Source organism: Oncorhynchus nerka, linkage group LG9b (assembly GCF_034236695.1).
Source record: "Oncorhynchus nerka isolate Pitt River linkage group LG9b, Oner_Uvic_2.0, whole genome shotgun sequence".
In the NCBI taxonomy this organism is placed as follows: domain Eukaryota; kingdom Metazoa; phylum Chordata; class Actinopteri; order Salmoniformes; family Salmonidae; genus Oncorhynchus; species Oncorhynchus nerka.
This window is the reverse complement of record NC_088424.1, coordinates 13,658,173-13,686,083: the sequence shown is the minus strand read 5'-3', so window position 1 is coordinate 13,686,083 and position 27,911 is coordinate 13,658,173. Positions and strand designations below refer to the sequence as shown.

The 27,911-nt window shown below is 42.9% G+C and overlaps 1 protein-coding gene across 2 annotated transcripts; it reads right to left on the bottom strand.

Moving 5' to 3' along the window:
* Nucleotides 1-15,767: 15,767 nt before the first annotated feature.
* On the bottom strand, nt 15,768-24,615 carry LOC115114304 (acyl-coenzyme A thioesterase 11-like). 2 transcript variants are annotated; one of them, XM_029642428.2, is made up of 16 exons: nt 24,353-24,615; nt 23,624-23,796; nt 22,189-22,258; nt 22,009-22,069; nt 21,781-21,882; nt 21,508-21,643; nt 21,201-21,354; nt 20,799-20,918; nt 18,519-18,657; nt 18,316-18,371; nt 18,145-18,211; nt 17,593-17,676; nt 17,284-17,417; nt 16,978-17,142; nt 16,750-16,876; nt 15,768-16,542 (listed from the first exon to the last, which is right to left on the bottom strand). In XM_029642428.2, exons 2-16 carry the CDS (start codon nt 23,769-23,771, stop codon nt 16,354-16,356), a joined length of 1,752 nt encoding a protein of 583 aa, XP_029498288.1. In that variant the 5' UTR covers nt 23,772-23,796; nt 24,353-24,615; the 3' UTR covers nt 15,768-16,353. The 2 variants fall into 2 exon arrangements, with proteins under 2 accessions (XP_029498288.1, XP_029498287.1); XM_029642427.2 differs by having other exon boundaries at nt 24,015-24,612.
* Between the last annotated feature and the right edge of the window lie 3,296 nt (nt 24,616-27,911).

Sequence of the window (27,911 nt, the reverse complement as noted above, 5' to 3'; positions counted from 1 at the left end):
GAGTCTCTCCAACAACAACAGTATGAACGCAGCGACCACGGCCGCCCGTTCCACAGGAGTACCTGTCCTCAGCAAAAGGCTCACCCAGAAGGATTAAACTGGTGCTGCCTGAGAAAACCACTAAAAGACCGCCAACTGCTCTGGAGAGGGAAATCAGATAAGTGGATTTGAATTGTCCTATTGTGTTTCCTTGTGGGTTCAAAAAAAGGGATAGCTCAAAATGACCGCTTCACCTTAATGCTCAAGTGAACCTAGAACGATGCCCTCTATTACAGTGATAGAACTTCTCAACATACTGTATGTCATGTTATATTGAATGTCATGTGAAAATGTTATTTGTCCACTGCTTATTGTTCTGCCTAGTTGCTTGATCATAAAATACAAATATATATTTTTAAACATACTGTACATTAAATATTTACCGTATTTATTTGTCAGCCAATGCACTTACTCAACCCGTCATCCTATGTTTAACACCTGACTCAAGGTGTTATGAATGATTTAATGCTGAAGTTTGGTGAAGTGTGTGCATTGGTAGATAACTTGTATTTTTATCAATTCTGTTTTACACAAATACATTTTTTGAATAAACGTGGAAATAAAATGTCCTCAAGTCTCCTGAATCCTTATTTTAAATTACACATGTTGTTGGTTTGGGTTACATTTGGCACAGGGTAGACACATGGCAGTGTATACAGTTTGGTTTGACAGCCCTACTGAACTCTAAATCCTCTCCATTGGGTTTAGGCTTACACAAGGTGACTGTTGTGAAGGGTCATGGCACCCCACAGGACTCCATTTGCTTCCAATTACACTTAATCACCTCTCCTCTACCTTTCACCATGTAAGCAGCTTTTCCTCCCTTCCTTTTGTGCGTGATAAGAGAAAGGGCCTAGTTCTTATGTTGTTGGAGATACAATTACATAAAGCACATCCTTGTTATCCACATACAAGCCTATCTCCAAGGCCTTACACACCACAACTCCTAACACATCCTTCCTACCTAACCTACAGGCCTTACAAGCCCCAACTCCTAACCTCCATCCAAACCATCCCCCATATGCTCTGTTTGTTCCTATGTTCAACTGTAATATATACCCTTAAACCTGGTTTCCTGCTCCATCTCCTCATTTGCATTCTGACTGATTATCGCCATGGTGACAGGTACAGTCCTGAACCTAGTTTACAGTCCATTCTAGCCCTAGTCCTTTTCTTCAGCGACACTTCATTGTAAGGGTTTGTAGCACAGCAAGGGGCTCTATTTCCAGGTAAACTAAGAGGGGTGGTTTCCCAGACAGAGTTTATTTTAAGTCGGGACTAGGCTAATTCTACTAAAATTAATCCAAGTTTTAATAGTCTTTCTGAGACGTTGCTTAACTTCAGATTAATTAGTTCTAGACTAGGGAGTCTCAGACTAAGGTAAGTAAGGACTAACCAGTTAATCTTTGTGAAGCCTAATTAGATTAACTATGTGCATTTGGTGCTGACCTAAGGATGCTTAAAAAAACAGTGATGGGACACTAATACAATAAGCATTGTGTGGAAGTCACCTAAACCAAACAATGGACGGAGGTTAAAAAAAAAAACATACAAAGAATTTCTGTGACTAGAAAAAAAATGTTGAAGGGAATTGTGTCAAACCCCCCAATTATCGAGAACAAACAGCATGATTCATCAACAGAAAACAAGACAAATAATCTATGGACTACCATTTGTAATGAATTCAACTCAAATGACAAAGTAAACAAAAATATGTGACAGAAATATAACACAATATCATACATAATTACTAATATAATTTCTACATTGTCTTGATTTACGTTCCTGTGAAAAAAATAAAATCAACTTAAAGAAGATAAATGCTGTTGCTCGTAGGGAGCATTTCAAGACTGATGGCGGAACCCCAGTAAGACCAGAGACAGATGAGCTGGTGGACTTGACTGGGATCATTGATGGCCAGCAACCTTATCCCAATGATGACCATAAGGACAACTCAGACGAGGAACCATTTAACACCTCATTTGGTGGGACACATGAATTAAACATGTGCCATCCCCGGACTGTAGGGAATATGTAATGTTGCCAGTCATCTCTTGCACTCCCATAATTAAAATGATGAAATAAGCTCAACCCTTGGCAAAATAATATTGTCGAATGCAGCAATCTAATCATTGTCTAGAGGCAGATGATCACCATAGATTGGAGAGTATAAGACAGGGTGAAGGTCAGCCAGGAGGGAAGATTTTGTCACTAACCCCGGGTCAGAGGACAAAGATAAAGATGCTGATCATGCATGAGAAACTGGCCATGGAATTTCATGGGCGTAAGCTAATGTATTTAAAAGAAGTGCATGATATGAAGACAAAAATGCTAAATGTTGATTTGGCTAGGAAGGAGGAGAGACACACGAAGAAGCAGTAGCAATGCTCTTCTCAAACCAGCACCAGTTCGGGGTCCCGATATTTCCATTTGTGAATTAAAGCCCTTTGTTGCGAATCCATGGCTATTGTTTGCTTCAACCACCTGAGCTATCTTTGTTGTGAGAAGTAACGCATAGCGAAAACATCTCTGCAGGCTAGCCCCTTTCTGTCATTGTCTGCCTCAAGCTCTGGATAAGAGCGTCTGCTAAATGACTTAAATGTAAATGTAAATGTAACCATGGGAACATCTGGGTCATCTTCAATGTGAGGATCTGGGCAGCCATGCTGTTTGAGGTAATTGTGAAGCACTGAGGGGAGAGGAAGGACACACAACAACAAAAAATAGAACTATTGTCAAATGTGGATTGTGTCTGTAAAACGTATATAGTGTGTATAAGCTGGAAGTAGAAGCCTAACTGTTGTTGTTCATTCGTTTACTCCAATTAGTGGAGGGGTGGTAGGGTTAGTGGAAAATAATATAGAGAAATATATTTTTAAGATAGCTGTATATCAAATAATTTTTTTATATAGCCCTTCTTACATCAGCTGATATCTCAAAGTGCTGTACAGAAACCCAGCCTAAAACCCCAAACAGCAAGCAATGCAGGTGTAGAAGCACGGTGGCTAGGAAAAACTCCCTAGAAAGGCCAAAACCTAGGAAGAAACCTAGAGAGGAACCAGGCTATGAGGGGTGGCCAGTCCTCTTCCGGCTGTGCCGGGTGGAGATTATAACAGAACATGGACAAGATGTTCAAATGTTCATAAATGACCAGCATGGTCAAATAATAATAATCACAGTAGTTGTCGAGGGTGCAGCAAGTCAGCACCTCAGGAGAAAATGTCAGTTGGCTTTTCATAGCCGATCATTAAGAGTATCTCTACCGCTCCTGCTGTCTCTAGAGAGCCGCAGGCAGAACAGTTGAAACTGGAGCAGCAGCAAGGCCAGGTGGACTGGGGACAGCAAGGAGTCGTCATGCTAGGTAGTCCTGAGGCATGGTCCTAGGGCTCAGGTCCTCCGAGAGAGAGAAAGAAAGAGAGAGAGAGAATCAGAGGAGAGCATACTTAAATTCACACAGGACCCCGGATAAGACAGGAGAAGTACTCCAGATACAAAAAACTGACCCTAGCCCCCCGACACATAAACTACTGCAGCATAAATACTGGAGGCTGAGACAGGAGGGGTCAGGAGACACTGTGGCACCATCCGATGGTACCCCCGGACAGGGCCAAACAGGAAGGATATAACCCCACCCACTTTGCCAAAGCACAACCCCCACACCACTAGAGGGATATCTTCAACCACCAACTTACCATCCTGAGACAAGGCCGAGTATAGCCCACAAAGATCTCCGCCACGGCACAACCCAAGGGAGGGCGCCAACCCAGACAGGATGATCACGTCAGTAACTCAACCCACTCAAGTGACGCACCCTTCTTAGGGACGGCATGGAAGAGCACCAGTAAGCCAGTGACTCAGCCCCTGTAATAGGGTTAGGGGCAGAGAATCCCAGTGGAGAGAGGGGAACAGGCCAGGCAAAGACAGCAAGGGCGGTTTGTTGCTCCAGAGCCTTTCCATTCACCTTCACACTCCTGGGCCAGACTACACTCAATCATATGACCCACTGAAGAGATGAGTCTTCAGTAAAGACTGGGTAGGCAGACCATTCCATAAAAATGGAGCTCTATAGGAGAAAGCCCTGCCTCCAGCTGTTTTCTTAGAAATTCTAGGGACAATTAGGAGGCCTGCGTCTTGTGACCGTAGCGTACGTGTAGGTATGTACGGCAGGACCAAATCAGAAAGAAAGGTAGGAGCAAGCCCATGTAATGCTTTGTAGGTTAGCAGTAAAACCTTGAAATCAGCCCTTGACTTAACAGGAAGCCCGTGTAGGGAGGCTAGCACTGGGGTAAGATGATCAAATTGTTTGGTTCTAGTCAGGATTCTAGCAGCAGTATTTAGCACTAACTGAAGTTTATTTAGTACTTTATCCGGGTAGCCGGAAAGTAAAGCATTGCAGTAGTTTAACCTAGAAGTAACAAAAGCATGGATTAATTTTTTTGCATCATTTTTGGACAGAAAGTTTCTAATTTTTGCAATGTTACGTAGATGGGGGAAAAAACTGTCCTTGAAACATTCTTGAAATGTTCGTCAAAAGAGAGATCAGGGTCCAGAGTAACGCCAAGGTCCTTCACAGTTTTATTTGAGACGACTGTACAACCATCAAGATTAATTGTCAGATTCAACAGAAGATCTCTTTGTTTCTTGGGACCTAAAACAAGCATCTCTGCCATCCACTTCTTTAGGTCTGAGAAACAGGCTTCTAGCGAGGGCAATTTTGGGGCTTCACCGTGTTTCATTGAAATGTACAGCTGTGTGTCATCCGCATAGCAGTGAAAGTTAACATTATGTTTTCGAATGACATCCCCAAGAGGTAAAATAAAACGGAACCTTGAGGAACACCGAAATTTACAGTTGATTTGTCAGAGGACAAACCATTCTCAGAGACAAACTGATATCTTTCCGACAGATAAGATCTAAACCAGGCCAGAACTTGTCCGTGTAGACCAATTTGGGTTTCCAATCTCTCCAAAATAATGTGGTGATTGATGGTATCAAAAGCAGCACTAAGGTCTAGGAGCACGAGGACAGATGCAGAGCCTCGGTCTGACGCCATTAAAAGGTAATTTACCACCTTCACAAGTGCAGTCTCAGTGCTATGATGGGGTCTAAAACCAGACTGAAGCATTTCGTATACATTGTTTGTCTTCAGGAAGGCAGTGAGTTGCTGCGCAACAGCTTTTTCTACAATTTTTGAGAGGAATGGAAGATTCGATATAGGCCAATAGTTTTTTATATTTTCTGGATCAAGGTTTGTTTTTTCAAGAGAGGCTTTATTACTGCCACTTTTAGTGAGTTTGGTACACATCCGGTGGATAGAGAGACGTTTATTATGTTCAACATAGGAGGGACAAGCACAGGAAGCAGCTCTTTCAGTAGTTTAGTTGGAATAGGGTCCAGTATGCAGCTTGAAGGTTTAGAGGCCATGATTATTTTCATCATTGTGTCAAGAGATATAGTACTAAAACACTTGAGTGTCTTTCTTGATCCTAGGTCCTGGCAGAGTTGTGCAGACTCAGGACAACTGAGCTTTGGAGGAATATGCAGATTTAAAGAGGAGTCCGTAATTTACTTTCCTCAAAGAAGTTCATGAATTTATTACTGCTGAAGTGAAAGCCATCCTCACATGGGGAATGCTGCTTTTTAGTTAGCTTTCCGACAGTATCAAAAATACATTTCGGATTGTTATTATTTTCCTCAATTAAGTTGGAAAAATAGGATGATCGAGCAGCAGTGAGGGCTCTTCGATACTGCACGGTACTGTCTTTCCAAGCTAGTCGGAAGACTTCCAGTTTAGTGTGGCGCCATTTCCGTTCCAATTTTCTGGAAGCTTGCTTCAGAGCTCTGGTATTTTCTGTATACCAGGGAGCTAGTTTCTTATGGCAAATGTTTTTAGTTTTTAGGGATGCAACTGCATCTAGGGTATTGCGCAAGGTTAAATTGAGTTCCTCAGTTAGGTGGTTAACTGATTTTTGTCCTCTGACGTCCTTGGGTAGGCAGAGGGAGTCTGGAAAGGCATCAAGGAATCTTTGTGTTGTCTGAGAATTTATAGCACGACTTTTGATGCTCCTTGGTTGGGGTCTGAGCAGATTATTTGTTGCGATTGCAAACGTAATAAAATGGTGGTCCGATAGTCCAGGATTATGAGGAAAAACATTTAGATCCACAACATTTATTCCATGGGACAAAACTAGGTCCAGTGTATGACTGTGACAGTGAGTAGGTCAAGAGACATGTTGGACAAAACCCACTGAGTCGATGATGGCTCCGAAAGCCTTTTGGAGTGGGTCTGTGGTCTTTTCCATGTGAATTTTAAAATCACCAAAAATGTGAATTTTATCTGCTATGACTACAAGGTCCGATAGGAATTCAGGGAACTCAGTGAGCAACGCTGTATATGGCCCTGCCTGTTAGCAGTAGCTATAAAAAGTGATTGAGTAGGCTGCATAGATTTCATGACTAGAAGCTCAAAAGACGAATACGTCATTTTTTATTTGTAAATTGAAATTTGCTATCGTAAATGTTATCAACACCTCCACCTTTGCGGGATGCACGGGGGATATGGTCACTAGTTTAACCAGGAGGTGAGGCCTCATTTAACACAGTAAATTCATCAGGCTTAAGCCATGTTTCAGTCAGGCCAATCACATCAAGATTATGATCAGTGATTAGTTCATTGACTATAACTGCCTTTGAAGTGAGGGATCTAACATTAAGTAGCCCTATTTTGAGATGTGAGGTATCACGATCTCTTTCAATAATGGCAGGAATGGAGGAGGTCTTTATCCTAGTGAGATTGCTAAGGCGAACACCGCCATGTTTAGTTTTGCCCAACCTTGGTCGAGGCACAGACACAGTCTCAATGGGGATAGCTGAGCTGACTACACTGACTGTGCTAGTGGCAGACTCCACTAAGCTGGCAGGCTGGCTAACAGCCTGCTGCCTGGCCTGCACCCTATTTCATTGTGGAGCTAGAGGAGTTAGAACCCTGTCTATGTTGGTAGATAAGATGAGAGCACCCCTCCAGCTAGGATGGAGTCCGTCACTCCTCAGCAGGCCAGGCTTGGTCCTGTTTGTGGGTGAGTCCCAGAAAGAGGGACAATTATCTACAAATTCTACATTTTGGGAGGGGCAGAAAACAGTTTTCAACCAGCGATTGAGTTGTGAGACTCTGCTGTAAAGCTCATCACTTCCCCTAACTGGGAGAGGTATATACAGTACCAGTCAAATGTTTGGACACACCTACTCATTCCAGTTTTTTTTCTCGTTTTTTATTACTCTTTTCTACATTGTAGAATAATAGTGAAGACATCAAAACTATGAAATAACCACATATGGAATCATGTAGTAACTTAAAAAGTGTTAAACAAATCGAGATATGTTTTATATTTCAGATTCTTCAAAGCTGCCACCCTTGATGACAGCTTTGCACACTCCTGGCATTCTGTCAACCAGCTTCATTGGGTAGACACCTGGAATATATTTCAATTAACAGGTGTGCCTTGTTAAATGTTCATTTGTGGAATGTCTTTCCTTCTTAATGTGTTTGAGCCAATCAGTTGTGTTGTGACAAGGTAGAGGTGGTATACAGAAGATCACTATCAGGTAAAAGACCAAGTCGATATTATGGCAAGAACAGCTCAAATAAGTAATGAGAAACGACAGTCCATCATTACATTAAGACATAAAGGTCTGTCAATGCGGAAAATTTCAAGAACTTTGAAAGATTATTCAAGTGCAGTCACAAAAACCATCAAGTACTATGATGAAACTGGCTCTCATGAGGACTGCCACCGGAAAGGAAGTTACTTCTGCTGCAGAGGATACGTTCATTTGAGTTACCAGCCTCAGAAATTGTAGCCAAAATAAATGCTTCACAGAGTTCAAGTAACAGACACATTTCAACATCAACTGTTCAGAGGAGACTGCGTGAATCAGGCCTTCATGGTTGAATTGCTGCAAAGAAACCACTACTAAAGGACACCAATAATAAGAAGAGACTTGCTTGGGCCAAGAAACATGAGCAATGGACAATAGACCAGTGGAAATCTGTCCTTTGGTCTGATGAGTCCAAATTTAAGATATTTGGTTCCAACCACCGTGTCTTTGTGAGACGCAGAGTAGGTGAACGGATGATCTCCGTATGTGTGGTTCCCACCGTGAAGCATGGAGGAGGAGGTGGGATGGTGCTTTGCAGTTGACATTGTCTGTGATTTATTTAGAATTCCAGGCCCACTTAACCAGCATGGCTACCACAGAATTATGCAGCGATATGCCATCCCATCTGGTTTGCACTTAGTGGGACTACCATTTGTTTTTCAACCGGACAATGACCCAACACACCTCCAGGCTGTTTAAGGGCTATTTGACCAAGAAGGAGAGTGATGGAATGCTGCATCAGATGACCCCCACAATCACCCGACCTCAACCCAATTGATATGGTTTGTGATGAGTTAGACTGCAGACTGAAGGAAAAGCAGCCAACAAGTGCTCAGCATATGTGGGAACTACTTCAAGACTGTTGGGAAGGAATTACAGGTGAAGCTGGTTGAGAGAATGCCAAGAGTGTGCAAAGCTGTCATCAAGGTAAAGGGTAGCTACTTCGAAGTATCTGAAATATAAAATATGTTTGGATTTGTTGAAGACTTTTTTTGGTTACTACATGATTCCATATGTGGTTATTTCATAGTTTTGATGTCTTCACTATTATTCTACAATGTAGAAAATAGTCAAAATAAAGAAAAACCTTTGAATGAGTAGGTGTGTCCAAACTTTTGACTGGTACTGTATATATATATATATTTATATGTATGTGTCTATGTATGTATATTTATATAAATGTGGGTATGTACAGTATGTCTATGTATGTGTATATATATTAATATATATACATATATTTACAAAAAAAGATATATCAGGGATTGGAAATGATGCAGACAATTGCATTGATGGAAGCTACCGTCTGTCTGCTATATGAAAGATGTTCTAACCCCTAAAAAAATATAAAATAATATTTCTGAAGCACTGCTGTTACAATTATGACAGTGCAGCATCTTCTTGGTTGAAAGCACTATGTGTTTGAGACACTGCACCTCTGCTGCGGATATGAGCTTGGTTGTACCGTTGTTGCTCAGGTCCTATTGCATGAAGATGGAAGTGAACAAGAAGTTGGTCTGTGCATATACCCACTGTCACCAAGTATGATTCCACTATGGTGTCCTCTTTCGAGCGGAGTATACAAAGAGGAGTTTTGGAAAATCCTTGAGTCAGGAGTGGCACCTTTCCAACATGCAACAATGTCGAAGAACTGCAAATTGGGAGTGCACAATTTGTACATTTATTGAGAACCAGGTTTTACAATTTCAGCACTCTTCAGCATCTGCTGTAGAGGGACACTTAATGGGAAAATAACATCCCTCTATACAGCCAATGACTCCAGGGAAGTTCCCATATCCATAAAACTCTACCTTGTAGTTGGCGTGGGCAGCAGAATCAGGGAACTTGATGTAATTCTCTTTCAGTTCACATATAACATTGCAGACTTTGTGGACTGTTCAGCACTGTTCACTTACACCACAGATATCTCCTGTTTCTTGATGGAAGGTTCCAGATGCCAAAAACCTCAAGGTGATCAGTACTTGTAGGGAAGGAGGAATGGGCCTTCCTCTAAGAGAGTCAGATGAAAGCCTTGGCTCAAGCAAACAAATGTCAGCTGCATGTTCTTTGTACATATGGAAACGGTCACAGAAATAGATTTCAACAAAATCATTCAGTGGATTGCTGTCTGTCTATAACCCCCCTTCTGTCTGGCCTTGGTGGTGCTCTTTGATCATCATTGATATAGTCCAGGTAATCCATTGCCAAGGTCAACCTGGGGGCCAACATCCTGGGGGCCAACATCCGTTAATCTGAAGTTAAACCTTCCCTTAGATCAAGATTAACTCTAATCGTCCTTCTGGAAATCAGACTTTTAACATCTAGATTAGGGCATGTCTGAGACTGTTTTAAACCATCTCTGAGAAATGCCATTTCAGTTAGTCCACTTAAAAAATAAAACGTTTAGTCTAGGATTAGTCTTAATCTGTGTCTGCGAAACCACCCCTGCATGAGTGGAACAGTGCGATGAAGTTCACTGAAGACCTTGTCTGAATGGTAACCTTGTAATCTCTTAGCCTTGGTTGTGTGTGAATATTATACATATATATTTTTGTCAGTTAAGAACAAATTCTTATTTTACAATAATGGCCTACCCCGGCCAAACCCTGCCCTTACCCGGACAACGCTGGGCCAATTGTGCGCCGCCCTATGGGACTCCCGATCACGGCTGGTTGTGATACAGCCCAGGATCGAACCAGGGTCTGTAGTGACGCCTCTAGCCCTGAGATGCAGGGCCTTAGACCGCTGCGCCACTATATAATCCACTATATAATGAATAAGGTAGTCTACCATTGCACCTGAGCCTAAAACTAATGACAAGAGTCACTTATTCCATTGTTTACTTGGCCCACTAACTTTTTTATTCACATTTACTCATCTCATGTGATCCCCTCATAGGGCTCTGAGGTTTCCAAATACCATGTTAGGCTTTCAAAGTTTGTATGTTTACCATGGTCAATATCCATAGTCATGAGAGTAAATTGCAATCATCAAATTATTCTGCGGTATTGGGACTGTCTGTCCTTCACAGGGTTCAGTAGTGAATCACTGGGTCATGTTCATCAGGCACTAAATGGAAGAAAACATACTGAAACAGTCCACTAAGAAACACACATTTTTGTTTTCCGTTGCAAAATATTTTTTTGATTTTCTGTTGTCTGGAGAAAAACAATGTTCAGATTAGCTGATAATGTGACATTAAAATACAAGGTGCTGTAAAATAATAGCTCCCCATCACACCTGCAGTTGTTATTGCTATATCTTTAGATAAAAGGGTATAAATAATTAACCCATCATCTATTGAATACATACATTTGTTCAAAAATCATCACTTTCACCTTCTAAGTTTATCCTTGACCCGTGAAAAACCAATAGTTCTCCCTGAAGGGTCGAGTCATTAGAGTGAGATGAGTGGTGATAGGTAGAATACAAAGCACTATCTGCTCTGTGAAATCAATGTGATCTCTGGTCCACAGATAACACTGTTTGGCCTGCACTTTTACACAGTAAAACACTCAACTTTCTCTCACTCCACAACAGTCCTTGTCTGCACCCAATCGTACTGCACTTGCTTTGAGATCTCATAGAACAGAGAAAGAATGTCTGAAGAAGTGAACGATGCATGGAGGAAGAAACCATTTGAAGAAGGAAAGAAGAGGACCAGAGGAGATATATCTGATACTTTACTAAAGAATAGTAGATCATGCTGTGTCAGTGTAGGTCTCCTTGTACTGCTTCTGACCACCACCATCACCTCTGCCGTTGTGACTCAAAATGAAGGTAACTCAAACTTCTTATTTTGTTTCCCTTTTTCAAGACAGAACAAAAAAGACAAATTCACCAGCATACAGTAATCATATATACTTGGAATGTATCATCTACAGTATTGATCTTAATGTCATACAATAATGTTAAAATTACCTTTTGTATTTACTGTAGCCTACTGTATATGACTTCCTTATTTCACTTTATAACTAGAGTTTACATGGTAATGATAGATAACCGGCTGTGACTAGGAGATAACTGTGCCTGTGGATACTGCTCGGGACCTCTGAGACGATCCTACCGTTTGCTACTGATGGACACATGCTAGACTTCCTTGTCCAAATTGAGACATCAGGGAGAGAGACACACTGCATGCCACCTGGTATCACCGTGCCAACAAGTCAGAGATGAACAAAGCACTCCAAAGTAATGTATTTTGGTCAAATATGAATTGTTCTCTGAATTCTATGTAACTTTAGCAGTATAGTACAGAAAGTGTCAACATCATGTATACATTTGACAGTATACAGAGGGGATTTGCACTAGTAAAAGCCTGGGTAGTATTCATTAGGACACACCTTAGCAAAACGTTTAGCAAAGGGAGGGACTACCTGAATGTGTTTCTTATTGGACACATTCAGGTAGTCCCTCCATGTTTCAGTCCGTTGTTGGCGCCTAATGAATACAACCCTGTTCTGTCAACCCCTCTAGGTTCTATCATGGTTCTGGAGAGAGTGAACGTGACCACCAGCCCCATCAACACTCTGGGCCAGTGGCTGGATGCAGTGCTCCAGTCAAAGAAAGGTATCAAATCTATCAATACAACTTTAAATATCAGTTAGGGCCTTAGCTTCTTCTGGTCCTTTAGTACAAATCAATAATGTCGATCAATTACCTAAAAGGATCAGCTGCACAACATAATATAGCACATTTAATCAACTGTTATATGTTACGAAACCAGCTAGCTAGACTAATGATATTGATACACTCGCTAAGGCTAGGGGTTCTAAGCCTAGCTACAATTGGCCCAGCGCCGTCCGGGTTAGGGGAGGGTTTGGCCGTGCCAGGATGTCCTTATTCCATCCCGCACTAGCGACTCCTTGTGGCGGGCTGGGCTCATGCATGCTGAGTCTGTACGGGAGTTGCAACAATGGGACAAAACTGTAACTACTAATTGGATGTTACGAAATTGGGGAGAAAAAGGGGTACAAAAAAGATGCACTATGCAGAAATCACTTTGCCATTTACTGTTTGCTAAAGTTCTAATAGTTCGCCTAATTTCAGTTTGTGTCAAAACAAGCAGTCATTGTGTAGAGAATCATTGTACCATCTAAACCGCTGTGAAATATATTTTCAGCTTTTTAAAGCTGGTGTACTCAATCGAAAGTAAAAGATACAAAAATGAAACTTAAGAACGGGAAGCATAGAAATAGCACATAGAATAGATCTACCGCTTCTTAGACTCGCTTTCAATGAAAATGACAGATCTATAACCTAAAATCCTATGTGAATTTGGTCATTATATTGTTGCTTTAAATGACATCTAGCTTTAACAAGACTCCCTGGCAAAGCACAGCACCCCACCTGGGGATGGAGTGTGGAAGTGGTAGTGTAGTGTAGTGTCAAAATATGCTCCTAAGAACTAACCTACCTAACGGATACAACAGGTATATGATACTATTGTATTTGGACTCCTTCAGGCATTAAACTGGACTTCAAAAGCATTCAGGCGGCGACTCCCTCCCTAGACTTCCTGAGCATGGCAAACCAGACTAAAGGGATGAATCGACCAGTGTGGCTGAATACTGACATCCTCCCTGGGTCCAACGTCGCAGCCTTCTGACCTGTCATTAACGGATGTGAGTGAGTAGCCAGGAAAGAGCAATCCTATTAGCCAGATGTACGCCATCATCGGCATGTACGCCATCATTGAAAATGCCCCACAGAAAGTCACCTTTCCCGTCCACGCTGTAATGGCCAGAAATAGACGGCCTCACAACAGCTGGCTGCTCAGTCAATCGCCAAGGTAACTAGAACTGCTCCTATATACAGTAATTGATCTAGTTAGGACTTTCAAATCGTTCAATCACACTGGGAGGAGGTTACGAAAATATCTCAGGTTTGAGTCGTTCACACTCACTAGTTATCACATTGGACAGCAACAAAGGATCTCCACTTTTGGTTAGACTGTTCTGAACTAGGAGCTTAAAACGTTTCTCGCAAAAAACAATAGTGTGAACGACCTGCTGTTCGTCAGGGACAACACCAACCTTGAACTGGTCTACTACCTGTCCCAGTTCAAAGAAGCTGCCAGTAAGAAAACATGTGGAACTCCCAAATCCTTTGTATGAGGTAATCTACAGTAACTAACGTATGTCGTCATACAAATCATAATTAGCCTATTTGTTATTATTACCATTCCCCTTTCAGGTCTTGAAAATGTAATTACTTCACAATAAGGTATTTTCAACAACTAGTAAAACCAAATGGTATTTCCAACCAGTCCATCCTGATGTTAGGACTAAGTTATATGTGTTTGTGTGATTGCAGAGCAGAGATCGGCTGAAAAGGTTCTATCCTGGAGACCTGATTTGACTATTTTCAGCCAAAATATTGAGATTGTTCCACTGGATGTAGTGGCAGTCACAGACTGAGCCTCACTGCTTTCCCTGCTGTCAGGTAGACCTGGAGGGATTATGATGGGGTGCAACCTAAATGCCACCCATTGACAATTGCAACGATGGGTTATATACAGATGGGGGGGGTTCATCACAATTTGAGTCCAGCGACATTCATACTTTCTCAAATTGACAATTGAATACAGAGGTCAAATCTCCTGATTGCTTCATAACCTTACACAGTGCCAGTGGGATGCTCATCATTCCAGTGGGATCTGGTTCTACCCAGCCTGGAGTCCCAGTGGTGGACAGCTCCCGTCCAGAGTTCCCTCTCCAGGACTGCCTGGACCTGGTTTTGGCTTCCCCGAAGCCCTGGGGTACCTACCTGAAGATCCAGTCTTGAGCTAGCTGGAGCCCTCTCTCCACTTCCTCAGCTCAGCCTCCCACTGGGACCTCCTGTATGGCCCCGTCTCGGTCAACATGGCCCTGTTCCATGGTGCCTCCCAGACCCAGGGCTACATCTCTGGGAGGGGAGTTCCTCCACAGTCAACCAGGTCTTCTATATCACACTGGCCCCTTGAAGCCCTGGGGGAGGGGTATACCAGGGCCATGGTGGAAGACATGGAGGAGGTACTGAGGGGGCCCTGGCAAGGAGTGTCACTGCAGGTGAGGGCCGAGCCACTAGGTAGGTCTGTGAAGGGGCAGAGGGGGCTTCAGGAGGGGCAGCCACGATACTCACTGACAGTGGAGCATGGCATAGAAAGTGGGATCAGTGAGGAGGCTTCAGGAGGGGCTGCCACGATACTCACTGACAGTGGAGCACGGCATAGAAAGTGGGATCAGTGAGGAGGCTTCAGGAGGGGCTGCCACGATACTCACTGACAGTGGAGCACGGCATAGAAAGTGGGATCAGTGAGGAGGCTTCAGGAGGGGCTGCCACGATACTCACTGACAGTGGAGCACGGCATAGAAAGTGGGATCAGTGAGGAGGCTTCAGGAGGGGCTGCCACGATACTCACTGACAGTGGAGCACGGCATAGAAAGTGGGATCAGGAGGCGACAGGCGATCATGGCCAACCTCTGAGAGTGAAGACAGAAGCTTGTTTTGTATATCTCTGAGAACTACCCCACTGGGTAAAAACTGGTTGAATCAACATTGTTTCCACATTATTTCAACCCCCCCCCAAAAATCAATGTGATGCCTGAAAACGGATAGGATTTGCAAAAAGTAATCAACACAAGTGCATTCTTTTTTTCACCCAACTTTTTACCTAAATCCAATGACATGATGACCTTTTTTGTTGATTTCACATTGAATTCATGTTAGTTGACAACTCAACCAAATGTAAATCAAAACTAGACGTTGAATTGACTTCTGTGCCCAGTGGGACAGGTCTAAGATGTGAAGACATGATCGCCTTAAACGACAGTTTGCTACATTTATTTGTTTTGTTGGATTTGAAGTTATAAAAAATAAAATCATGTCTTCAATTTCATCGTAAAATATTGATTGTACAATTATTAGCAATAATTGTCTACTCTTTTGTAATTTCTATTCAATATATCCCCCTTTTTTGAATCGCCTTAGTTTAAGATAAGATATTGTTATCTAAGATACAATATTGTATGTGTAAGGTGAAACATTTAATAGCCTCGTCATAAAAAACAAATGAATAAAACATATCCGACATATCAAATGCAATTCTGACCCTTTATTGTCAAATAAAGTGCCCTTCTCAGAAGAAAAAAGAAGTCTGGTCAGTATTCTTTCTCTGGAAAAGTTCAAACACTTAAAATTATTTCAAACATAATTTTTCACAAGTTATGATTGGGAACATTGTTCAAAAAGAAAAACATATAGTTTTCCACACTAATAATCCTTGCTGTCAACATGGCTCAGCTTAGTGTGTGAAGAGGCCAGAGTGCTCTGGGCAGGCTTGAGCCAGGTCACAGGGGGTTGGGTGTCAATCTAATGAACACAGGTGGGGAGTATAGGGAGACTAAGTGCTTTAAGGGACAATCGTAATTACTCACAGCCACAAAAAAACGTTCCTGGTCCCCAGATCTGTTTTGCTAACTCCTACATTCATGGCCATTGTCAATGACCATAGGAGTTGGCAAGACTGCACAAACAAATCTGGGAATTAGGCTCCTTTCATAAACCATTCTAATAAAATAAACAGTTGAAGATAATCGGATCCTCTAATGGCAGTGTGTTCAATCGATCAGTACAATAGTCATCAAGGGTGAGGGGATCAGGGTGGTGAAGGATAAAGGGTTAGAGTTGTGTACGTTTTAGTGTAGAGGAGGGTGGTTGGGACTGGGGGGTGGAGGCATGGTCAACCCTGTTCTCCTGGAGGAAGGTGTTACAGGTGCAGAAGATGCAGTAGAAGCTGGAGGAGAGCCCGGCGATGTCTGTGGAGATGTAGGGCAGGACCTCGGGAGACGCCTGGTTGAAGTAGGAGATCTAGGAGAGCCAGCACAGGGATAGGAGTTAACATCATCAATAACGGTGCAATCTGTCATGTTCATTTTCCCAGTGGAAATTCAAGGTACTTCAAAGCAAAAGGCAAACAATTACTTTTGCCAAGACCCACCACTTTGGTTTAAAAACAAGTGCAGTGGGAGAACTTATGAGCAGACCTACAAAATGACAGTTTACACACTTTCTTACCTTGGAGATGTCTTTAGAGACCTCCAGGATGCTGAAGCCGGCACACAGCACCTCTCCCCTGTTGTAGCCCTCTGTAGGAGGGTGTGTGGGTAGAGTGACCGAACGCAGAGCAATAACATAAGGGTCCCTTGGAAAGGCGCAGAAAAAACATTGTCACTCAATCGCTTTCACTCGCATGGTCTCCTCTCTTTTTTTCTGCCTGTCTGTGTCTGTCAGTCTGCCACTCACCCGCTGTCACACGGTGGTCTCCTGGAGGCCAGGAGGATGAAGTCCTGGACCTTCCCTCCCTGATCGGCTGAAGGGCTGTTACTGGCCCCATCCTGGCCTATGGAAGGAGTCACCACGCGGTACAGAAAGTCATCATTGTTCACCCTAAGAATCAGCTCACACCTCCTGCACAGGGAACGTCATGAAATCAGGAGAAGCCAGTCTGACACATTACACTATAAATGTGGGGGAGGCCGCTGTGTACACTCTTGAGGCCTTACACGCCACCTGAGAGAGTCCAGAGTGTGCGTGCATACAGATACCCACTCGTAGTTTGGGTCCCACTCCACTCTCTTGCTTAAGTCAGAGAGCAACATAAAGGCCCTCTCAGCTGGGATGTCTACCTCCGTCTCGACCTTAAAACTCAACACCTGCTTCTGCTCCAGGGTGTACAGGCTCACCTGGTGGACAGAGGAGGATTACATAAACCAGGATTAGAGCCCTTAGTTTAACATGGGCCCCGAGTTTTTCCTAGTTCGTCATGTGATCGAGAAAAATTCAGGGCCCCCTTGGCCATAAACTGTGGTCCCACTCTGCCTTGTGGTTAACCTAAAAGAGAGTCTCAAGAAAGCTCACCTTGTTTTTCTCAGAGTTTAACAACCAGTTGTTTCTGGCGGCCAGCATCTTCAGAGCAGACACGTTGTTGTAGCTGAGGTACACCTGTAGCCGTTCACGATACAGTCAAAGTCAGTTGTTACTACTATCACAGACTACTATCATATTACTACTGTATGTGAATAGGAATCGTTCCACTATTCACATTTTACACGAATTTAGCTTCAAACACGGTAAGTGCAATGTTTTCATTGGGACAGTTAGACATGACATAGCACTTTTGCAATCACGTTATCACCCCGGCGATATGGTTTATATCTGATTTCACGGCTAACGTGATTGGACAGTCCATAAAACCCGGCACACGTATGAACTTTGGTTTTTACTCGTGACTGAGACATGCTTATTATTCTTCAGCTTTCTTGACCAGCATTTCAACTCCTGTCGGTACGGTTTACCTCTCACGTCTAAGTTGTATCAACTGTTATGTTAAGAGAGAACCCGAGTGAGAACCAAAGCTTGGAGTCAGTGAGTACATTGAGACATTTGGGGCCCCCCCTTCTCCTCCTTTACCTGGTTGCTGAGGTCCCACGGTACAGATAAGGGCACCTCTGTCTGCTTGCAGGATATTATGTACTTCCTGAATAAAGACCAAAAAATATATTGGCATCTCCGTTTTGTGCCCTAATTCCAATTATGATCTAGATTTTGCAGTAATGTTAACAAATGGGCTCATCTGTTCACCTGTCGAGTCTGATCTTGTTTCTAGCGATGGCCTCCTGGTAACGTCTCATTCCCTCCTGTCAGTGAGATTCAGATCAGACAACAGGACAATATTGTGAAATTTTTTAAAATAGGGCCTTTAGTTACTGTTTCTAACATTTTTAGTTAAAATGTGAACATTTATCTCATCTTGATCAGTTGTGAATGAGCATCAGGTGACTGACCAGCGGTTCGGGTCGTATCCTTGGCAACGTGCATGGCTTGCCTTCCTGGTCGCGGATTTCGAAGGTCATGAAGGCGCTGTTGATGTGTCTCAGAGGCTCCTCCCCCTGATAAGCCTCCGCACACACGCCCACCTCCATGCTGCGACATCACGGGGACAATCACGTTACCATCTCAGGTCAGCAGGTCAGATCCAATGAAAGTTAATGAGTGAAACTTGAACTTATTAGATTGATTGATCAATCCATTACCGGTAACACTTTAGAATAAGGTTACATTTGTAAAGGGTTTATAAAGGGTTTGTAATTACACTTTTTTTTTATTCCAGGAATTAAGGCCTCATCTGAAGATCTCAAGTCATATTTTTGGTGTGGTTCGTAGAATCCCTGACTTTGTGAGATCTGCCCATCTGTGAAACGCGATTGAAATAAAGACGACCTGGAACGTGCACAGAATTCTGTGTTGACACTGACATCATGTGACAGTGCGTCAATTTCTATTCTGACTTGTAATGTTAAAGGGGATCCCTCAGGAGAATGGCCAGAAGGTTTCCACTTTCTTTTAAGCTATAAATATTGGTATCAATGCATGATCCGTAGGTTTTCACTTTCCTTAGAAAGGTATCTTTTCAGCAGTTATAAATGTTGGTAATTCATTTGTTAATGGGCAGTGGATTGTCACTTTAAAATAAGGTATACATTTTGCAGATCTACATGTGGGTAAAAAATCTATAGATTATTTGAGAGTTCACTCAGAATTTAGACATACACGACATGACCAAAAGTATGTGAACACCTGCTCGCCGAACATCTCATTCCAAAATCATGGGCATTAACATGGAGTTGGTCTCCCCTTTGCTGCTATAACAGCCTCCACTCTTCTGGGAAGGCATTCCACTAGATGTTGGAATATTGCGGCGGGGACTTGATTCCATTTAGCCACAAGAGCATTAGTGAGGTCGGGCACTGATGTTGAGCGATAGGTCTGGCTCACAGTTGGTGTTCCAATTAATCCCAAAGGTGTTTGATGGGGTTGAGGTCAGGGCTCTGTGCAGGCCAGTCAAGTTCTTCCACACCAATCTCGACAAACCATTTCTGTACGTACCTCGTTTGTGCACGGGGGCATTGTCATACTGAAACAGGAAAGGGCCTTCCCCAAACAGGTTGCCACAAAGTTAGACGTCTCCTAGACCTTTCCACTTCACAATAAAATTACTTAGAGTTGACCGGGACAGATATAGCAGGGCAGAAATTTGACTAACTGATTTGTTGGAAAGGTGGCATCCTATGACGGTACCACTGAGCTCTGCAGTAAGGCCATTCTCCTGCCATGGAGGGTGCATGGCTGTCTATGGAGATGGCATAGCTGTGTGCTCTATTTTATACACCTTTCAGCAACCGGTGTGGCTGAAATAGCCAAATCCACTCATTTGAAGGGGTGTCCACATACTTTTGTATATATTGTGTACTTATAGGCAGTATTGGGTACTCATCACACATGAGAAGATTCAACACTTTGTTAAACATGTCCAGTCAATGAATGCTGGGTATGAAGACCAAAACTTTCCACGTTGTGAGAGGATACCTCCACTGTTTCACCAACCGAAGGTAATACGGTTACCATTTCACACCAGAGCGTTCACCATACTGTAAGTCGCTCTGGATAAGAGCGTCTGCTAAATGACTTAAATGTAATGTAAATGTCAAAGAGAAGTGGTAAGTGTGTTGACATCATCTGGAAAAGGGTCACATGTTAGGAATGATGATTGAATAATGTCCTGGAAGTAAATTTGGCATCAAGGTTTCAAAGGTGGGTCCAGACACCATGAAAACCAACCTCTTCTGTTTCTGGGACAAAGCACCAATGCATCAAACCCAAAAGTAAGAAAATAAACTCTTGTTCAACTGTGCAACTATTGAAAATAAGGTTGCATGATGATACATAAGGGTCTCTTTATAAATGGTTAATAAGTGGAGGTAAATACTGGCTCAGTATTTGGCAAACACTGACCTGTTATTGCACTATTTTGACCAATGCGATACAACAATTTATTAATGGTTTATAATGCATTCACAAATGATCAAATAAATTGTTAATAACTTTATTATAACCCCTTTACAAATAGAGCCTTATCGTAAAATGTTCCCCCGATGACTCACCCAATAACATGAGCACAAGAACTCCCCCATTGATTTGAGATACTCAAATACAAATACAACAACAAAATCACTGTCAAACCAATTTATGATTTTGCTTTATACAGTAAATGATCTAAAGCTCACCTGTTCTTGAATGCATTGTTGACTATGGCTTTGAGGACCAGCCGGTCGCCCACGTGTGAGGGACCCCTGAAATGGAACATGTCTATGCTCTGCAGGGTGGGGTGAGCGTTACACAGACGACTGGAGAGGAAGAGGGAAAAAAAAAATCATTTAAATGTCATACGTTTTGTTTTATCTGGAATCAATGTGTAATAACATTACTACACTCGGGCTAGTGTCAAAATACGACCATCGCACTCTCCCAAAAGTTTGGTTGGAGCGTAAAACCCCCCCCAATTAATCTAGCTATGCAAAAATGTGATAGGATTGCGCTCATAAACCCTTTTTGGAACTGGGCACCTATCACATCTTTGCGTATTTAAGAGAATTACAGATGGTGTGCATCTGGTGTTGGTGTTATACCTTGCAGCGATGGTAGCCACGTTCTCCATCCAGGCCATGATCTGTCCTCCGAACGTGTTGACCTGGTGGTTGGCATGAGTGGGAAGAACCAACTCAACACTCTCCACCCGTGTCCTCTCTGCTGGCACCGCCTTCTCAGCCTTCTGGACCTCCACTAAAACACACACACACACACACACACAGAGGTTATTACAGAACGTGTCAGCATACACAAATTCAATATTACTCAGCATGACGAGTCATACCCCATTACAGTTCCTGTAGTGGTGTTAGTCCTCCCGCAAAGGTCAATGCCACAGCGACTGACCTTGTTGGAAGGCCCTGTTAGCGAGCAGGTCCTTCATGATATCAGTGTGGACGAGCCTCATCCTCCTCCTCTCAGCTGCTAAACTGTGCTCCACCTGCTCCGCCTGTGTACAGGGGACCAACGGACGCAGCTGCACCTGTAGAGTGGACACCCGCAAAGTCAAGTTAATTGCCGATTACAGCAGAGAGCAGACACACACTCAACATTACTCAGCATCAACACTTAAACGTCAACCCAGCATCTTTATAAAGGCACTCTCTCATCCAGTACCACCTTCCCTCCCGTGGTGCGCTGGCTGACAAACGTGGCAACCGCCCGACACACACTCCAGTGAGTATCGCTGAACAGGTCTTCACAGCTCACCACGATGCCAACCTTTAGACACACACAAAGCATCACAGTAGATATCAAAATCACCGGGATTTAACTATTGCGCAGTTGGAAATCAATCCGTTTGGATTTGGACTGGGTATATGTCATAGGGTTTGAATGTGGCCTGACCTCCATGCTGGTGTTGAAAGCTCGATTGACTTTGGCCTTGATGTTGACCACCTGTCCAACCCTGAAGAAACACACACACACACACACATCCTTAAGTAAGCCATACTTTATCAGCAGTAGTTGTCATTAAGAGAGAATGCACACAACAAAATAAGGCAACCTAACAACCCAGACACCTACCCAATAGTGTGTTCAAAGTGGATGTCGTCGACCGAGACAGTGACACAGGGACACCCAGCATGCCTTTCAGCTGTGGTGAGTAAATAAATAATGAGGTTGTACTTCCTGTCTAGAGAGTGCAGATTACAGTTAAGAACGGACTACTGTTCAACATACTTTACATAGTGTGCCAAGCTTAGGGCTCTCGTGAGTGCAAGAGTCACTTTCTTTTTGTCACAGCAGCACATCAGTAGGAAAAGTGTGACCCTTCAGTCCCGGGATACTGTCCATTAGCCTAACCTGACTATGTTTTCTCCCCCTAAACAAAAGTGACAAATTGTTATGCCAGAGTCAAAGAGTCCACAAAGTATATTTCATCTGTTGTTATAAGCATAGCCTATTACTCCAGATGGTCAGTAACCGTGGAGTACTCAGACGTCAAGTAGAAGTGGAGTACTCAGACGTCAAGTAGCAGTGGAGTACTCAGACGTCAAGTAACAATTGAGTACTCAGACGTCAAGTAACAATTGAGTTCTCAGACGTCAAGTAACAATTGAGTACTCAGATGTCAAGTAACAATTGAGTACTCAGATGTCAAGTAGCAGTGGAGTACTCAGACGACAAGTAACAGTGGAGTACTCAGACTTCAAGTAACAGTGGAGTACTCAGACGTCAAGTAACAGTGGAGTACTCAGACGTCCTAGAAACAGTGGAGTACTCAGACGTCCTAGAAACAGTGGAGTACTCAGACGTCCTAGAAACAGTGGAGTACTCAGACGTCCTAGAAACAGTGGAGTACTCAGACGTCCTAGAAACAGTGGAGTACTCAGACGTCAAGTAACAGTGGAGTACTCAGACGTCAAGTAACAGTGGAGTACTCAGACGTCAAGTAACAGTGGAGTACTCAGACGTCAAGTAACAGTGGAGTACTCAGACGTCAAGTAACAGTGGAGTACTCAGACATCAAGTAACAGTGGAGTACTCAGACGTCCTAGAAACATCACCGCTGGTTTTACCTGTGAAGATAACGCTGGTCAGTGTCACCAAATATTACAGTGTTCCAATGTGTTGACATTTCATAGTGAGAAACTATGCCATCATTATATACGCAAAGGGCTTCCTGAGCATGATGTGGACGTGTACGCGATATTATGACTCAATCATGTCTTAGTAAAAGTTTCTCTTAGGTTTCATAGCTATGCAACCTAATCATGTCTCACTAAGGAACTTCAGTCCCATTGCCCTTTAGTGTTCTTAGTTTAAACCTGCGTTGCTGTTCTTCTCCATTTGTGTTCTGTCTTTTGTCAAGTTCTGAGTTTTGTCTGGACCCCAGGAAGAATAGCATCTGCTTCTTCAACAGCTAATGGGGATCCGAATAAAAATCCTTAAAATTATCATCCAAAATGGACCAATAAGCCTATTCCCACAAGCCCACTGTGAGCAAGAGAACACACACCTGACAGACAGGCTGTAGAGTCCATCCATTTGAGCAGCTCTCCCACGCTGAGCTCCTGGCGGTGGTTGGCATGGCAGGGCATCACTATCTGGCTCTTCTTCACCTCTGTTGGGTTCCTGTACTCCTCCCCATTTTGGTGTCTGCTCATTTTAGGGGTCCCGGAGATGCTTTCTCTAGGAAAAGACATACGTTTCATTTGGGTGACCTCCAACATGTTACCCATAAAAATAGGCTATAGCCAGCAAATACAGAAATACCTACCATCTAAAATGAAATATAGAATATGCTTTATAATTCCTGGGTTTTATAATCCCTGGGTCTTCAAAGGGTTAAATAGAAAGAGCAGTAGCAAAGTTAACTGGCAGTAGAGCTCGCCTGCTCCATGACTCACCTGAACTCAAATATACACAGTAGGTGTGACAGATTCTTGCGCAGTGCCAGTGATTGCAAAATCTTGTTCTGCTATAGGAGCTTCCCTTAGACAGCTAAGTAGCAGCAATGCTAGTTCATTCTATTCGACAGCTGCAAGTACCGTCGTAAAAAACGTACCAGCACATTAGCTAAATTAAATCTGAGCTACCAGCATGAATGGACACTGCAGTAGTGATCGTAAAGGTAGCTAACTGCAGAGAAAAGTTCACTCCAAAGTACAAACATGAAATCAAAATGCCCACGCAGCAGTGGAATCAGGATACGACGACGATAATTTGATTTTGTTTATTCATTTACCTCAAAAGGTATAACACGCACGGAATATTTCGAGATTGGGTTTTTCCAGATCGCGTACTCTGCCCATGTAGTGTCGACAACCTCCGACGCGCTTCAGGTGGTTATGATATTTTTGTCGGACCGTTTTAGTGACTGTGGGTAGGACGTGACGCTAACACCCTCCACATTTTAAGGTGGAATGGATCATTTCACCGGCATATTTCAATGTATCTTGAGGACGACATATAGTCCATTTTAATTGTGTGACATCTGTAACCACTCAATAAGTTATGGAAACAATTTTTTATATTTTTTTATAATGTGTTTATCATAATTACATAGAAATATAGACGCAACATGTGAAGTGTTGGTCCCATGTTTCATGAGCTGAAATAAAAGATCAAAGAAATGTTATATTTGCACAAAAAGTTTTTCTCAAATTTTGTGCACAAATTTGTTTACATCCCTGTTAGTGAGTATTTCTCCTTTGCCAAGATTATCCATTTAAAATGACAGGTCTGGCATATCAAGAATTTGATTAAACAGCATGATCATTACACAGGTGCACCTTGTGCTGGGGACAATAAAAGGCCACTAAAATGTTCAGTTTTGTCACACAACACAATGCCACAGACGTTTCATGTTTTGTGGGAGACTAAAATTGGCATGCTGGTCTGCAGGAATGACCACCAGAGCTGTTGCCAGATCATTTAATGTTAATTTCTCTACCATAAGCCACCCCCAACGTCCTTTTAGAGAATTTGGCATTACGTCCAACCGGCCTCACAACCGCAGGCCACGTGTAACCACGCCAGCCCAGAACCTCCACATCCGACTTCTTCACCTACGGAATTGTCTGACACCAGCCACCCGGACAGCTGATGAAAATGTGGGTTTGCACAACTGAATAATTCCTGCACAAACTATCAGAACCCATCTAATCTGCATGCTCGTTGTCTTCACCGGGGTCTTGACCTGATTGCAGTTTGTCGTCGTAACCGACTTCGATGGCCACCTGCATGCTGGAGAAGTGTGCTCTTCATGGATGAATCCCTCTTTCAACTGTACAGCGTTGTGTGGGCAAGCAGTTTGCTGATTCCAAAATTGTGAACAAAGTGCCCCATGGTGGTGGTCTGGTTATGGTATGGGCAGGCATAAGCTACAGACAACAAACACAATTGCATTTTATCAATGGCAATTTAAATGCAAAGATACTGTGACAAGATCACCAGACATGTCACCCATTTAGCATATTTGGGATGTTCTGGATCGACAGCGTGTTCCAGTTCCCACCAATATCCAGCAACTTCGCACTGCCATTGAAGAGGTGTGGGGCAACATTCCACAGACCACAATCAACAGCCTGATCAACTCTATGTGAAGGAGAGGGGTCACACTACACGAGGCAGATGGTCACACCAGATACTGTTCTCTGATCCACACCCCTACCTTCTTTTTTTTAAGGTACAGTATCTGTGACTAACAAATGCGTATCTGTGTTCCCAGTCATGTGAAATCCCTAGATTAGGGCATAATTAATGTATTTCAATTGACTGATTTCCTTATATGAACTGTAAAAATAATTTGAAATTAGTAAAAATCTTTGAAATTGTTGGATGTTGCATTTATTTTTGTTGAGTGTAATTCAAAACCACAACAGTCCGAGGATAGAGAAACACAATCAAACGTTTGACTATGATGAGATAGATTATCTAGGGTTTCTGTATTTTCAGATATGACAGTATTGACAGTAGAAATGGGAAGGTTATTGTTGTTGTTCAGGCGCTGATTTTTGCAGCTCACACAGCTCCGTTCAGATAAAGGGACAGGAACCTCTGGAACGTTTTAGACTTGTACCCCGACAGACCTGGAGGAATCTGAAGAGGCAAAGCAGAGAGAAGAAGAAAAACCTGGTCATATGTTTTCAAATAGCTCTTGTATAAAAATCTAAGTTACTAACTTAAAATGGATTCACTGTTACTATCCATTTCTGTTTCTAACAAATGTGTGACAATTGTGGGACCTGTAAAACTACACAGCTGTACAGTGTGTTTTGTAACTGTTAGATTATGTCCAAAATGAAATCTAAAATCGGCTTCCTATTTCGCAAACAAAGCATCCTTCACGTGCTGCCAAACATACCGTCGTAAAACTGACTATCCTACCGATCCTTGACTTTGGCGATGTCACATTTACAAAATAGCATCCAACACTCTACTCTGCAAATTGGATGCAGTCTATCACAGTTTTGTCACCAAAGCCCCATATACTACCCACCACTGCGACCTGTATGCTCTCGTTGGCTGGCCCTCGCTTCATATTCGTCGCCAAATCCACTGGCTCCAGGTCATCTATAAGTCTTTGCTAGGTAAAGCCCTACCTCAGCTCACTGGTCACCCTAGCAACACCCACCCGTAGCACGCGCTCCAGCAGGTATATCTCACTGGTCACCCCCAAAGCCAATTTCTAATTTGGCCGCCTTTTCTTCCAGTTCTCTGCTGCCAATGACTGGAACGAACTGCAAAAATCACTGAAGCTGGAGACTCATATCTCCCTCCCTAACTTTAAGCACCAGCTGTCAGAACAGCTCACAGATCACTGCACCTGTACATAGCCCATCTGTAAATATCCCATCCAACTACCTCACCCCCCATACTGTTATTTATTTGATTTATTTTGCACCCCAGTATCTCTACTTGCACTCATCTTCTGCACATCTATCACTCCAGTGTTTAATTGTAATTATTTCACCACTATGGCCTATTTATTGCCTTACCTCCCTTATCCTATCTCATCACACACTATATATAGACCTTTTCTATTGTATTATTGACTGCATGTTTGTTTATTCCATGTGTAACTTTGATTGTTTGTGTCGCACTGCTTTGCTTTATCTTGGCCAGGTCTCAGATGTAAATGAGAACTTGTTCTCAACTAGCCTACCTGGTGAAATAAAGGTGAAATAAAAAAATAAAAAACGTCAGTCAAATCCTATGCATCTGTAGGTGTATTGACTGGTTTTGCTGACAGATAAACAGTAGTATTACCTTTATGGTTCTGCTCCTGGTAGACCTGGACACTCTGCAGGTCGATGGTGGGAGAGATGGGATAGAACGTCTCAAGGACGTGGTCGGCTGTGCTTTTGACCTCCTCCTTACCAGCAAGCATTTGGGAGAGGGGCCATGCTCTTGAGCAGTAGCCCGTTCTGTTCTCACACGTGGAACAAGTCTTCACCTGGGAGGGAACAGGGGATCAATAACAGGTGCAATATAACGGCTAAGCTATTGATCAATGTCTGTAGTAATTTATGGCTGGCAGTTTACAAACCTTTTTATTTTTATTTTGTGTGAGCATTTACCCACCTTTAGCAGGAAAATTCATTCAAAGTAAAGGGAATGTTTCTTTACTTACCCCGAACGGCGATCAGCGTTTACCCAACTATTTTTTTTACCACTACATCGCTGATGGCTGGGATTCAATGCAAGTTGCGTTATAGTGCAGCGCACTAAACAGCAAACAACTCGCCTTTAAAAGGGCATTTTCCCCCTGACGTTCGCGGACACTGCATTTAATGATTAGC